The sequence below is a fragment of the Pinus tabuliformis genome, chromosome 9 (genome assembly GCF_031772625.1).
Source record: "Pinus tabuliformis cultivar Carrire ecotype Pingquan chromosome 9, CPIR1, whole genome shotgun sequence".
NCBI classification, from domain to species: domain Eukaryota; kingdom Viridiplantae; phylum Streptophyta; class Pinopsida; order Pinales; family Pinaceae; genus Pinus; species Pinus tabuliformis.
Window position 1 is genome coordinate 1,405,613,947 of NC_142307.1, and position 13,718 is coordinate 1,405,627,664.

The 13,718-nt window shown below is 38.5% G+C and overlaps 1 protein-coding gene across 1 annotated transcript; it reads right to left on the bottom strand.

Annotated features, from left to right (window-relative positions):
• Positions 1 to 679: 679 nt before the first annotated feature.
• Positions 680 to 6,200, bottom strand: LOC149153816 (protein NDL1-like). Its single transcript, XM_089446037.1, has 11 exons — positions 5,494 to 6,200; positions 5,102 to 5,201; positions 4,112 to 4,209; positions 3,836 to 3,924; positions 3,671 to 3,731; positions 3,397 to 3,483; positions 3,209 to 3,286; positions 3,044 to 3,100; positions 2,858 to 2,913; positions 1,537 to 1,672; positions 680 to 1,428 (listed from the first exon to the last, which is right to left on the bottom strand). The coding sequence occupies exons 1-11, from the start codon at positions 5,551 to 5,553 to the stop codon at positions 1,183 to 1,185; spliced, it is 1,068 nt and encodes a 355-aa protein (XP_089302163.1). The 5' UTR covers positions 5,554 to 6,200; the 3' UTR covers positions 680 to 1,182.
• Between the last annotated feature and the right edge of the window lie 7,518 nt (positions 6,201 to 13,718).

Below are 13,718 nucleotides of genomic sequence, written 5' to 3' on the forward strand. Positions count from 1 at the left end.
TTTTCACATACCAAAATAAAGAGGATCTTGCATGTAGCACAACATCAAGAAACATGAGCTGCTCAACATTTTAACCTCCCCCTCTAATATTTTCACATTCGGAAATAGAGTGGTTCTTGCTTCCATGTAAGACTAACAAGCAAGATTTTCACGTTCGGAAATAGGTTGGATCTTGCTTCCATGTAAGACTAACAAGCAAGAGCAACATAATCTCCGGGTAAGGTGTTAACTTATGGGAGAATGGGTCAATACTGTTAGTTGGTAAAGGAATAATTTTCGTCCATATGTAAATTTTACAAACGCCCTCCCCCCTCCAAAAGTGGGCTACTATGGGAAGATGAGCCAATAGTGCAGTTAATTATTCTTCCGTATGCAAACTTTACGGTGGATGTCGGGGGGTTGATTGATTGATTTGACAAACTACGTACCTCTAAAAATGTGGAAATGGGTTATTAAAATAATAACCATCCTACTTAATGCCCAATCATCTACTAATTTCCAAATACACAAAACTGTTTTAGATAAATGTTAAGTTATACATTAAAGCATAATTCAACTTTCAGTGCTTCATAGGTGCACTGAGACTCCATTTCATGCATGAGATTTGTATAAACCTGATACCCTTATGTAATGAGATTAACCATCTCAATAAATTCAATAAAACTATGTATTACTGCCGTTGTCAAAATAGCAATAGGATGCACATTTTATTAATCAGCGCAATTAAAATGGTATAACTGTGTAGTTTTACAATTGATCACAAAAATTGTTCCCTGAACTACTTCGGCTGCAAAGGATTCAAAAATCTCTCAAATTTATCTACAGATGAGAATTGCCGCATCGAATGCTAGAATATCCTGAACTTGTTACTCTCCAATGTTGGCTGCCGAATGGTAAGAATCCCGAAAACTCAGAAGCAAACCTCAAAATTTAAACACTATGCCTCGATCGCGGATGACTTCTTCCTTGGACTCCACATAGTTTCATTAGTCAAAATGTCCGCATCTTGGACGCCTTACTGAAGAGTGGTGTGACTTAATCCCATATCCAAGACTAGCATGACTTATTCACCAGTTGTGAAATCCCACAACAGATAAAACAATAATAAGAACCACCAAGTCTTGCTGGTTCTTCTTCAACTCCATCAGATGGCGTTTGTTGCTACGGCAAGAAGTGTCCACCTTAATCATCCATAGCTGCAACACGTGTTTTGATCGGTTTTAACTTCAGACCTAAACTTTCAGGAGACAGCAATTCAGCTGAGATGCAAGACGGACTTAAAGGACTGGTTGGACTGGGGCTAGTCCCATAGCTGCAAAATAACTGGGGAGGAGGCCTGTAAAAGCCATATCCCATCAGAAAGTATTCAATTGGGATTAACATTGCATGGGGTTGTTCCTCTGTCACAAGTGATCCACAAGCTTGGACCTGTCATGCATTAATAACAATTATGTCAGCCCTGTTGATGTCAGTTTGCCTCTACAGGAAAGTTTTAGTATCTTAAAGACCAACTTTGAGAAAGTGAAATGTTATCACCTCAACCAATGCATTGAATTTTTTGTCCATTTTGGCACACATGTGAAGAGCTTCTGAATGAAATGGAGAGTTTTCTCCCACAAATATGAGTGTCCTACACTGCAATTTCTTCAACCCTTCTGTCAGATCATATCTCCTGCAGACAACATTAATCCAGATGCAGGCCCGTGTCAAAATCTGCCCCATTTCCGAAAAGCAATTGGAGATGCATACATTGCTTATCATCATTTCACACAAATTGAAACGAGTAACAAACCACCACTTTGTTTTATCTCTCTTGTGTTAACCTTCACTAAGTAATATCTGATCTCACATTGCATTTTACCAGTAGCAGACACCATTGAATTATTCAGAACATGAAAAGATAATATCATGTATGGTATAATACATGACACTCTAGGTTAGGTATAATACCATCCTTCCCCTCCAGCACAACAGGGAAACTAATGGAACAAAAGATTAGGATGCAAGAAAAGGAAATAAAACAATATAGTAATCCTTTAAAAAGAATGTAATACGTTGAATGCAGAAGCTTGATCTCATGCCGTTGCCCTACATGCTTGTAAAGGTATCTTAGTTGGGACTGGAGGAACACTCCCCATCTTTGAATCACAATTTGGGTTGGTAGAAGCTCTAAAAATGATGTTAAACTGAAGGCACCATTAATTCTTATGTCTTCGGTTTTGGAGATGGATACAAGGAGCCTTTAGATATTTGGCGATTCAAATTTAGTCATATGAGCCTTGAGGGCAAAATGGAGCATGGAAGACTAGGTTTGTATGACGTGTTTCAGTAAGTTTTGGGCCTCGAGACTCACTTTCAGTCTTGCTCCTCCCAGCATGCGATGAGGGATTAGAACCAAGTTGCAGATTGTCTATCAAAAAACAGGTGTGATGGGCAAGGGAGCTCATGGTATCAACTTTTTGATGGAAGGTGCTACCTTGGAGACATATCTTTTACTAGTCTTATTCAGTCAAATGGACAGCTTATATGATGTTGTTTTGTTATAAACTTCAGGTGAAATATATGTAATGTATATTTTTTTATTTTCAATATGAAAAAGTAGATGATTTTCTTCTAAGGCAAAAAAAGTATCAGTTTTCTTAGAAGAAAAATGAAAAAACAAAACACACGTTATTCACAGGGACACCTAGCCTTCACTGAAGGCAAACCATCAATGAATTGACAGAAAATTCTCAAGCCTCTTCTACAGGAAGTTGGTAGAATATGGAGAAATCTCTAATGGGAATTCGATCAGGAAGTTCAAACATAAAACTGCTTCTCAAAACATAAGAAATTATTTCACAAATTTGAAACTTACCGACTCATCACTTGCATAAAGCGCATAACATTACTGCTCTGCCTCTCATCCAGCAGCTGTGTACACAACACCATCGGAAGTTAGAAAGTATTCCACAACAAAGGGTAAATAAGATGAAATCCACAAAGTCAGAGACCTTGAACCCCAATTCCATAAAGTACATATTTCAGTGCAAAGGATGCTTACCCTTCTGCAAGCCTGCACAATATCAGACTCCAAACCTTGTATATTGCAGCGCACTTCCTGCCATACCCACAATGGTTCCAACGGTGTAAACAGAATAATCAGAATGAAAACAGGGTTGGAAACCCCATGGAAAAAGAAACGAAAGCAATGGATTATTTAAATTACCTGGCTAAAATACCGTTGAAGTAAACTTTCTTTGACAATTCCACACATGCCATAAAAGTAAAGCAAATTCATCATCACCTGCAAAAACACGATCAGCATGAGGCTAATATCTATCAGAACAAACATTCGAAAACCAGAATCGAGTACAGTAGAATCTGCACAAAATAAAAGATTTGTAGGAAGCAAACCTTGTTATAAAACCACTCAGTCCAAGAAGGTGCTTGACAAAGAGGGGAGATGAGAATGAGACCAAGAACTCGTTCTCTGTATTTCAACTGCATTATAGGGAATCAGGAACCACACAGAACGTAAGTGACCTCAAACCACTAACAGATAGAAAGCATAAGAAGAAACAGCAAGGGAATAAAAAATTAAAGAAATAGCAGTCGATATAGCCCAATTGCATAGTCCATAAATAAAAGCATGAGCTAGAGACAAGTTAGCTTCAAGGGTTTCACTCACCGCAAAAAGAGTGAGAATGTAGGCCCCTGCAGTCACACCCATGCATATAACTCCTCCAAGACTGTCAAGACAAAACAATTAGAAAAACAAAACAACACAATTTTGCTATAACTTACTGATACAAATACATGGAATAAAATAGATATGGCTGAATTCCAAGATTACCCAAAGTAATCAAGCACTTCAGCAACCTGCTCCGCAAGATCGTCCACAGTAGGTATAGCAATATCAGAAGAAATTGCAGCAGCTCCTAACTGCAAGAACTCTTAAAACAAGGCAGAAAAATAACATGATGTGAGCATACCATTGCCCTTTAAGAGTGCAATTACTAAATCTAGTTCAAATATCAGAAAAACATCATACATTTGGATAGACTGCAACCATAAACAGAGAAAAAAGTACATTCGTTGACCTGAAAACAAATAAAGTACCAATACGAACCTCATGTCCAGGTGCATCAATATGATAGATACAGAAATTGTGAAAGAATAACGAAGCAGCCTCAGGGAAGAAGAACAACCCTTGAAAGCATGACATGTCTGTTCAAGAAACAAATAGATGCCGGACCAGTTAGTATACAAATTACACGGTTAATCACAAGGTTCTATCAATCAATTGATTTCATTAATTTACAAAACTTGAAATTCTTATTTCATCAATGTAATGTATTGCTGTGGAAGAAAAAGAAGATGTTACAATAACCACAGAAATGGCATCAGCCCATCAACATATTTCCACTCATTGCTTGCCAGATTAGCAAAAACTTGTTGGTGTGAAATACTGCTTTAAAGAAGTAAGTTCAATAATTTCATCATTAGCCCAGAATGCACATTGCATGTCTGAATGCATTAACAGTATCGTTGAAGAGAAAAGGAAACACCAAGAGAGCGGCAATCAATAAAAGCAAATGATTTCATAAATGGAAAAAAAAATGCAAGAGACACTTGCGAAAATGAGATGTCATCAAGAGTTTGCTACACCAGGATGCTATCAGGGCAAACTACAAAGTGATTTTGAGTATGGTGATTGAACAAATACAATATAGTCTAAGATTCACTCCATGTCCACCATGACAGGAAATTTGAGGAATTAATCAAACCTGAAATCGGTGTAGAGATGGTGGGCATGGAAATGTATCGAGATCGTAAGTTGATCACCAATATACAAATAATGATCCATGTTTACAGAGTCATTTTTTCGAATGCAAAAGAACATATGGAAATTTCATCATTGCTTCAGATTATCTCAAATAATAGAATAGAAGCTACCATGACAAATGCCCACAGTGGGCTCAATAACTTATACAGGGCTACCAGCAAAGCACAACCATCATGCAAATTGCGCAAACATTGCCTTTGTGTGAAATGACTGATGTAATCAATCTGCAAGACGCTAGGAATCATGTCAATAAGATACAGAGATGAAACTCACAGTTCAAGGCAACATCCGAATAAGTAACAAGGGCAGGCTTCTCCTGGTCTCCGCATACAAAAACAGAGATTGGCCCATGGCTAGTCTGCACAACATGCTCCTGCATTCAAAGTCACACCATTACAATAATGTAAGCCAAGACGCATTTGCAGGCAAAACGGTTCAAAAGTTAAAAGAAACCCCCAAGTGGCACTGCTGGTCTGACACACAACAAAGGCAAACCCATAAAAGGCATTCACAGACAAAATTTAGGACACCCAGCACAATGTCTCGCAATTTTCCTCAATGCCTGTACATAATCTCTACAGAACCGAATATGAAGGTGAATGCAAACTGAGATCCAATTAGCAGGGCATTTTTATCTCAATGAAAAACCTGCACAGTGCATTTACCTGCCCACCCCAAGGAATCATTTCGACATCCACAGAAACAGAGCCGCTGGAATCTCCCATTACTCACACAATTCCTCTCCCCTTCCCCACAGAAATGCAACTCCACAAATGGAATCCAACTAAAATCACCAATCCCAATCCCAATCCCAATCCCAATCTCAATGAAGCAACAACAACAGTTGAGTTCAGTTGCAGAACAGACCACCGTACCCACCACGATGCAACAGCGATTTGGTCGACCAACTACGCCACCAACAACAACAAGAACAAGAAAACGAAATAAAATATAAGGAGCTCGGCAATTATTTACCCCAACCCTGCCCTACCCTAGGGTTCCTCTGTTGGATTCCCTTATGGAAGAAGCCGCGCCCCGTGCCTCCACAGGCGGACGTTAAATGCAGCTTTTATTGTTTTGGGAAAAAGCCAGACTTTCCTTCTTGCCAACAGAGAACACTCGAGACGAGTGCACTTCTTCAGTTTGAAGGAAATTGGGAAGGGCAAGTGGGTAAAACACTCCACAAAAAACCATTCCGGCCGTTGCCAGGCAAGTATATTTATATAAAATACTCGATACCCCATCCTGGACTCCGCCAAACCGCTTTTCTTCCCAAGCGTTCCAGCCAAGCCAGGCCAGCACATATCACGGCATTTATTTCCGTTCTACATGTTACTTCAAACCCTGGGTTTCCCTTGCCGGTCGCCGTGTTCTTACCAGAGCCCACCGAAAAACCACTGTTCGAGAAACAGCTGATAACTGGTTGAAAGCTGGATCTTACTTGGCACATTCGCCTTTTTGCCAGCTGGCAGCCACCGACACATTATGTTTCATAATTAACCTATTTAATTACTATTTTTTTTTAAATTTTGTTGCGGAAGACGCGTGGTGATTCACAATTCCGCGTAACATTAAATGCCTAGTTGTCCTTGTGAGGCGGTTTGAATGGGTAACCCCCACGCGGTTTCTTTCCATGGACGGTCACAGATCTGGCTGTCACTCATCTCCACCGTTCACACTGTCAGTCTAATTATGGAAGGGGACTTTTGAATATATATATATATTTTTATTATTATTATAATAATAAATCACGTTATGGATAATGGGTAGTGGGAAGCCAATTGGGAAAAAGATTGTGATGAGTTTATGGAACGCTTCCTCCTGCTGCTCCACCAGTTTGTGGCAAAATATCGATTTGATTTGATTTGTGATTTGACAGGTAATCTTCTTGTTGTTACGGTTGGAATGGCTCAACTTTTTTACCTCACCACTCTTTAATCTATAATGTAATTGGGTAAAATTGGTTGTAGTGGTGGTAATTTTTACCTCACCACTTTTTCATATAATTAGTAAAATTTAGGTGAATTTTTATCATTAATTACTTTTTAAGGTTATAATTTATTTTTTATGTTTTAGTTTTTATCTATTCTTATTATGTCGATAGATGTGGTCTATTTTAAAGTAGGATTTTAGAATTTACAATTTTTGATAGATGTGGTCTATTTTAGAGTAGGGATTTCAGAATTTACAATTTTTAAATAAAAATAAAAGTAGTGACGGTTGAAGTTTAATAAATGTGGAATATTTTTGGTCATATACATGATTGAAAAGATCCAATTAGGATTTTTCATTACAAAATCTATAACAATGTACAATCCTCCTCCATCTTTTGACAGCTTTACAGATTCACTATTGTATGACATTTGTGCACCTCCATCTCCTCGTTTCACACTGTTACAAATTCATTGATTTAGTATTTTCATCCACTCTTTTCCCACAATTACAAATTCATTTTCTTAGCTAATTTGTGGGCCCTTTAAACTAAGCTCTTTCATGTTATCCAACAACAACAAAAGAATAGGCTTCAAAAATGAAGCAACTATAATTGATTAAAAGAATTTGATAGATTCATATCTAAAAACAATTAATATGGAAATTTTAAATTGCTAATACTTAAAAAATTAATCTAAATAATTATTGGAAAATAATTAATAATTTCATAATCTAAAAAAAATATGATTGATTTCTATCAACATTTAACACTCATTTAATTTATATTATTAATCTAATTAAAATATTTTCCAAAATTATATTATAAAATTTTAATCAAAAATACCAAAGCATAAAAAAATAACTATCTATCTTAAAAAATCACAAAAAATTATATATAAAACTATACTATATAGTGATTAATATTCCCTTCTTTTGGCACCTCCTTCATTGTTTTTTTTTTAGAATGGGAGGGGCTAGTTCCCTTTAGAAGCATTATGGGCCCTCTTTTTTACATATATATTACATATGTGTGTCAGATCACTGACAACCGTCACATCGAAGCTTTAATCGCCATCATCTCCATGGATCAACATACAACATAGGCTGCAGCAGTAGCTCTGCAGGAATCGAAACCGGGCGGGGGCGTGTAAACCAACCCACCCAACCGCCACATCATGCACTTGCGTGGCACCTCCTTCATTGTTACAAATTCACTTACTACTTAGTGTATGACATATATGTATTGGTTTGATACTTTCATAATATATAACAACAACAAAAGAACAAGCTTCAAAAGTGAAACAGTGTTCAAATTGATTAAAAAAATTGGTGGAATTCATATTAAAAACAATTAACATAAAAACTCTAAATAATTAATATTAAAAAAAATGAATATGAAACTTTTTAAAATGAATATGAAACTTTTTAAATAATTATGGGTAAATAATTAATAACTTCATAGTCAAGAGAAAAAATCTTATCAACATTTAACAACCATTTAATTTATATTATTATATTAATTACAACATTATCCACAATAATAATATAAAACCTAAATAAAAATACCAAAACATAAATAAAAAGATTAAATAACATCTATGGTTAAAAAAACCAAAAAAACAAAACCAACTATAGACAAACCATGCCATTAATATTCACTTCAAAAATTTATCTTTACAACCTTTGTATTATAATGCAAACTCATGATTTGAACTAATTGGCACTTTCTAATATAATGCAAACTCCTCTATTGAATTAATTTATTTTTATCTCTAAAACAATGATTTTGTTTGTTTAATGGGGGATGATGTGATATATTTGATTTAATGAATGGATTATGATGCTAAAACATTAGGAATCCAATGTGAAAGTATAACATTATTACCCACATAAAAATGGATCCAAAGTCCAGCCTTCCGTAAGTTTAAATAATTTGTCAAATCAAAGTTGAGAAAGCAAATAAATACAACACCTTGTAAGTCATGCATATCTCAACCACTGGTTGTTACACATAATATTAAGGTAACCACGTGGCCATGTTCCTTGTTTCTTTTTTCTGAATAAAAGAAATGACAGTCAGCGTAATGAGCACGTGAAATATATACAATGTGATGGTAGCGACATTTCATATTTCTCAAAGTCAATGTAAATCTTTCTAGATATTCAGTAAATTTGTTGTCAGTCAATGTTTGAATGTTTAATGTGAATGAAGTATCTAAGTTCACTCAAAAAATCCCTTTTTTTCAGTTGAAGTCTAACGTAACCCATCAGTGCACGTTTCCTTAATACTTACGTTATTATATTAGATTAATAAATTATTAATAATAAAATATATATATATATATATATATATATATATATATATATATATATATATATATATAATATGTTATTTATTAATGAATGAGATCTCATTATATATATTAAGATGAACATTATTGTTTTTCCCTGTAAAAAAATATATTTTTATTATAGATCGTATTGATCTAATTAAGATTGATAATATAGCTTTACATCATTATAGGCATATTTAGTGTTGATTTGATATTTTGTCATTAGCGTATAAAATATATTTTAAGATAATATGTGTCACGCCCCTACACCTGCGGTGATCTTCCAACCGCTTGTAGCGAGGTGCGGCACCACCGAGCGCTTTCTTTTTAACAATACTAACACCCGTGGACTACGCCTACTTCAACATGAACATACTTAGCTTATGTTTTTGCAACTGAATAAAGCATTATCCTTTATACTTTAGTGAATATCATTCTCAATTATTAACCATGAACAATAAACCGAGAACATCAACAATAAGTACAAAGGGAGGGGCAACTCCCCGTAATGTGAGTCTGCCCGACAATTTTATTATAACAGTTTCTTCAATAATACATCATCAACTATACTTGGCAAAACTCCAAGTCTATACTTAGAATAATTACAGGCTTAAATTGCTTTTACAACATCCATGCCAACCTTACATGGTAGGAGGGTGCTCACCCGAGACACCTAGAACTCCCCCTTAAGTCTTGCACGATTCTGCACTTATACCGCACCTTGAACACACCTTGTTCAACCTACGACTGACTCACGGTAATCTGGAGTACCCTTCACAAGTGGAGCGCATGAGATATGCGCACTCCTCTTTTCTGCGCACTACCTTTACCCCTGCGTCCTTGGCGTAGAAGATGATGCGAAGTTGCTTCCCCAAAATGATCCAACGCATGTCATACTTATATGCGTTTTACCTTAGTTTCATACGTGGGTGGTAGCCCCTTGGCCGACCCCCAAAACACCTTCATCGCATCCTTAAACGCTCCTTTTATGAGTCGGCTTTGCTTCAGCGCAATCCTCTCCAAACCGTCGTATAAGGGTGCATTCGTTCCATCGTTTTCCAAGTGTCGCACATCATATATAAACTCCGCAAGTCTATCTTTATGCGCGCGCTCATACATGACGTCGATCAACACTTAATCGATTTTTGCATGCCGGAGGTGCGCACGCCCGTCATAAGCCGCAGAGCGTTACATCTTCCTCCACCTGAAATCGTTGTCGTCCTCGACAACATATCATCTCGGTAGCTCTCCACCAAGATCATCATCATTCAGGATGTCGACCTTTCTACACAAGGCAAACATCCTTGCAACATATGTAGAGACTCTTTCTCCACTATGTCTCGGCCTAGTGACCACTGCCACCAAGCTCCCCATACCAAAGTATGTATCTCCATAATCCATGCTCAGGTCCATGGAAACTCCATCCATCTCATCTGCAACATGTTGTCCATATGTGTGTCTCCTCCATGTGAAGAGACCATCTCCTCAAACCAACTCTCGATGTGCCCCATTCAGGTCCATGAAGCCTTTTCATCATCTGCAATGTGCCATCCTCAAGTCTCCATAGAAACAAGTATGCACTTGTCTCATCTATCCATGTGTTGCCCATGATCCTTGATCAAATCAGCTCCCATGTGTAGAAAGTAGTTGAGTCTCGGCTCAACCCATGCTCAAGTGCATCACCAAAGCATCATCATCATCATCGTTGTAACTCCATCACCTCAAAGTGCCTCATATCGATCCTCCACATCAAGTCACCCTTCCAAGCCATGCCCATACATGTACTTTGGAAGTATGCATCCCATACTGCATCAAAGTCTCATGACCTCGGCTCCTCAATGCATTAGATCCTCCAAGTTCACCATATGAAGTCCCTAAAAGTCACAACAATCTCATGTCCTCATGAGCCCCATAACCCATCCCCAACTAACACCTTAGCAAGCATACAAGATGCCTCAACTCCCCATGTAGTAGGAATGCTCCATAGCTGCTCACAAGTCCATCCAAGTCTCCAGTCTTATCAACTCTCGATGTGCCCCATTCAGGTCCATGAAGTCCTCTTCATCATCTGCAATGTGCCATCCTCAAGTTCCCATGTCACACTAGCAAGTCCTCCTGCATAACATTCCTGCCTTAGCACTCCTCTTTGGATGTCCCTTGACATTTCTACAAGTGCTTCCACACAATGTCCTTGCATAGGTCTGCCATGCTTCATGTTTTCAAGTCTCCAACCTGATGTCCATGACTAAGTTGCCCATGTAGTCCAACCAAGTAGACACATCACAACATCTGGCCATCCCATCCAAGTCTTCGATCTTCGGTTTAGTGAACTCGGTCACCCAACCATCTCATCATCATCATGTCATGAGTCTCTTCACCATAGCTCCTCCACCAAAGTGTCCATCAAGACTTGCTCTTGGTCTTGGCCATGAGAAGTCCACCCAAAACATCACAAGCGTGTGCCCTCCTCAGTCTGTCCATGAGTCATGCCAGGCACTTAGCCAATTCTCCATGTGGCTAAAGCATGACTCAATCCTCCACAACGATCATCAAGTTCCACCCTTGTCCCGGGTCCTTGCACCTTTCATCACAAGGTCACAAGTAGCCCCAACAAGCCCTGCAATGGTTGACAATCCTTGTTCTTCCATACAAGGTTCCATCATAGTCATCCATGGTAAGATGTCCTCTTGCCTTGGCAAACTGACTTTGCCCTTCACTGCACATGGTCCATCTCCCAAATGCCCAAATGAAACACAAGTATCATCACTTACTTCATCATCATGAGGCTCCTCCATGTGAGTGACCTCATCCATACATGTTGACAAACTGCACGATCCTGGTTCAACTTGATCATCCTCAAGTTCATCCTCCATCGTAGTCATGTCTTCAACATCTTTGATCATCACGGCTTCCTCTTCCTTGTTAGCACAGTCTGCAGCTTCATCTTGCTTCATTGTCCAACCAAGTTGAAGAAGCTCATTTTCAGCTTCAGCCTTCCTCTTCAAGGCCAGGAGGTGCCTCTCAAGAGCTAGGCAATCCCACTTCTTTTGGTTCAATTTCTGTCTTATCTTGAGCTCCTTGAGTTCTGCTTCAATCAAGTCTGCTTCCCTTGCAAGTCGAAGAGCTTCCTCTCTATTCTCATCAGGAATCCCTTCCTTAACCAAGGCACGAAGAGCATCCTTTGTTTCAAACAACCTTTTGCCACATTCTACAAATCCTTGTTTTACTCCTTCTGACTCTTCAAGTAGACTCCCTTCGAATTCTTCGAAGGATGTATAACCCAATTTCTGCAAGATAGACATCTTCACCTGCAACCTGAACCGGCCCTTGTCTCACTTCGTGTGAAACGGTCTCCTTCACCTGCAAGTACCCTTGTCACTGTCACGAGCAACCTTTGCTCACCAGCTCCAACCGAGCTCCGATACCAACTGTCACGCCCCTACACCTGCGGTGATCTTCCAACTGCTTGTAGCGAGGTGCGGCACCACCGAGCGCTTTCTTTTTAACAATACTAACACCCGTGGAATACGCCTACTTCAACATGAACATACTTAGCTTATGTTTTTGCAATTGAATAAAGCATTATCCTTTATACTTTAGTGAAGATCATTCTCAATTATTAACCATGAACAATAAACCGAGAACATCAACAATAAGTACAAAGGGAGGGGCAACTCCCCGTAATGTGAGTCTGCCCGACAATTTTATTATAACAGTTTCTTCAATAATACATCATCAACTATACTTGGCAAAACTCCAAGTCTATACTTAGAATAATTACAGGCTTAAACTGCCTTTACAACATCCATGCCAACCTTACATGGTAGGAGGGTGCTCACTTGAGACACCTAGAACTCCCCCTTAAGTCTTGCACGATTCTGCACTTATACCGCACCTTGAACACACCTTGTTCAACCTACGACTGACTCACGGTAATCTGGAGTACCCTTCACAAGTGGAGCGCATGAGATATGCACACTCCTCTTTTCTGCGCACTACCTTTACCCCTGCGTCCTTGGCGTAGAAGATGATGCGAAGTTGCTTCCCCAAAATGATCCAACGCATGTCATACTTATATGCGTTTTACCTTAGTTTCATACGTGGGTGGTAGCCCCTTGGCCGACCCCCAAAACACCTTCATCGCACCCTTAAACGCTCTTTTTATGAGTCGGCTTTGCTTCAGCGCAATCCTCTCCAAACCGTCGTATAAGGGTGCATTCGTTCCATCATTTTCCAAGTGTCGCACATGCTCCGCAAGTCTATCTTTATGCGCGCGCTCATACATGACGTCGATCAACACTTAATCGATTTTTGCATGCCGAAGATGTGCGCGCCCGTCATAAGCCGCAGGGCGTTACAATATGTGTATAGCATAGTCAAAATTTGTTGTTGTTTATCAAAAAATAAATGTAACACTTTATGATGGCACAATATATGTATTAAAAATAAAGTGTGCAAAAAATAGTAAATAGAGTAGAGGTCGGCCTCTCTATATACTATCATTTGTGCCTCCATAAAAGTCTGGTGATAAAAGTCAAAAAAGGTACCATTTTGATACTCTTGAATTAGTAATTTGCCCTTATCTAGCCAGAGCCCCTTCTTGGAGAGTAAGTCCACCATAAGGT

Bases quoted from the DNA above. Each gene is read 5' to 3' on its own strand.
- LOC149153816 (XM_089446037.1), bottom strand. From the start codon at position 5,553: ATGGGAGATTCCAGCGGCTCTGTTTCTGTGGATGTCGAAATGATTCCT. The intron at 3,925-4,111 runs GTTCGTATTGGT...GAGTTCTTGCAG, and splicing joins TTGATGCACCTGGACATGAG to TTAGGAGCTGCTGCAATTTC. The intron at 1,429-1,536 runs GTGATAACATTT...AATGCATGACAG, and splicing joins AATTCAATGCATTGGTTGAG to GTCCAAGCTTGTGGATCACT.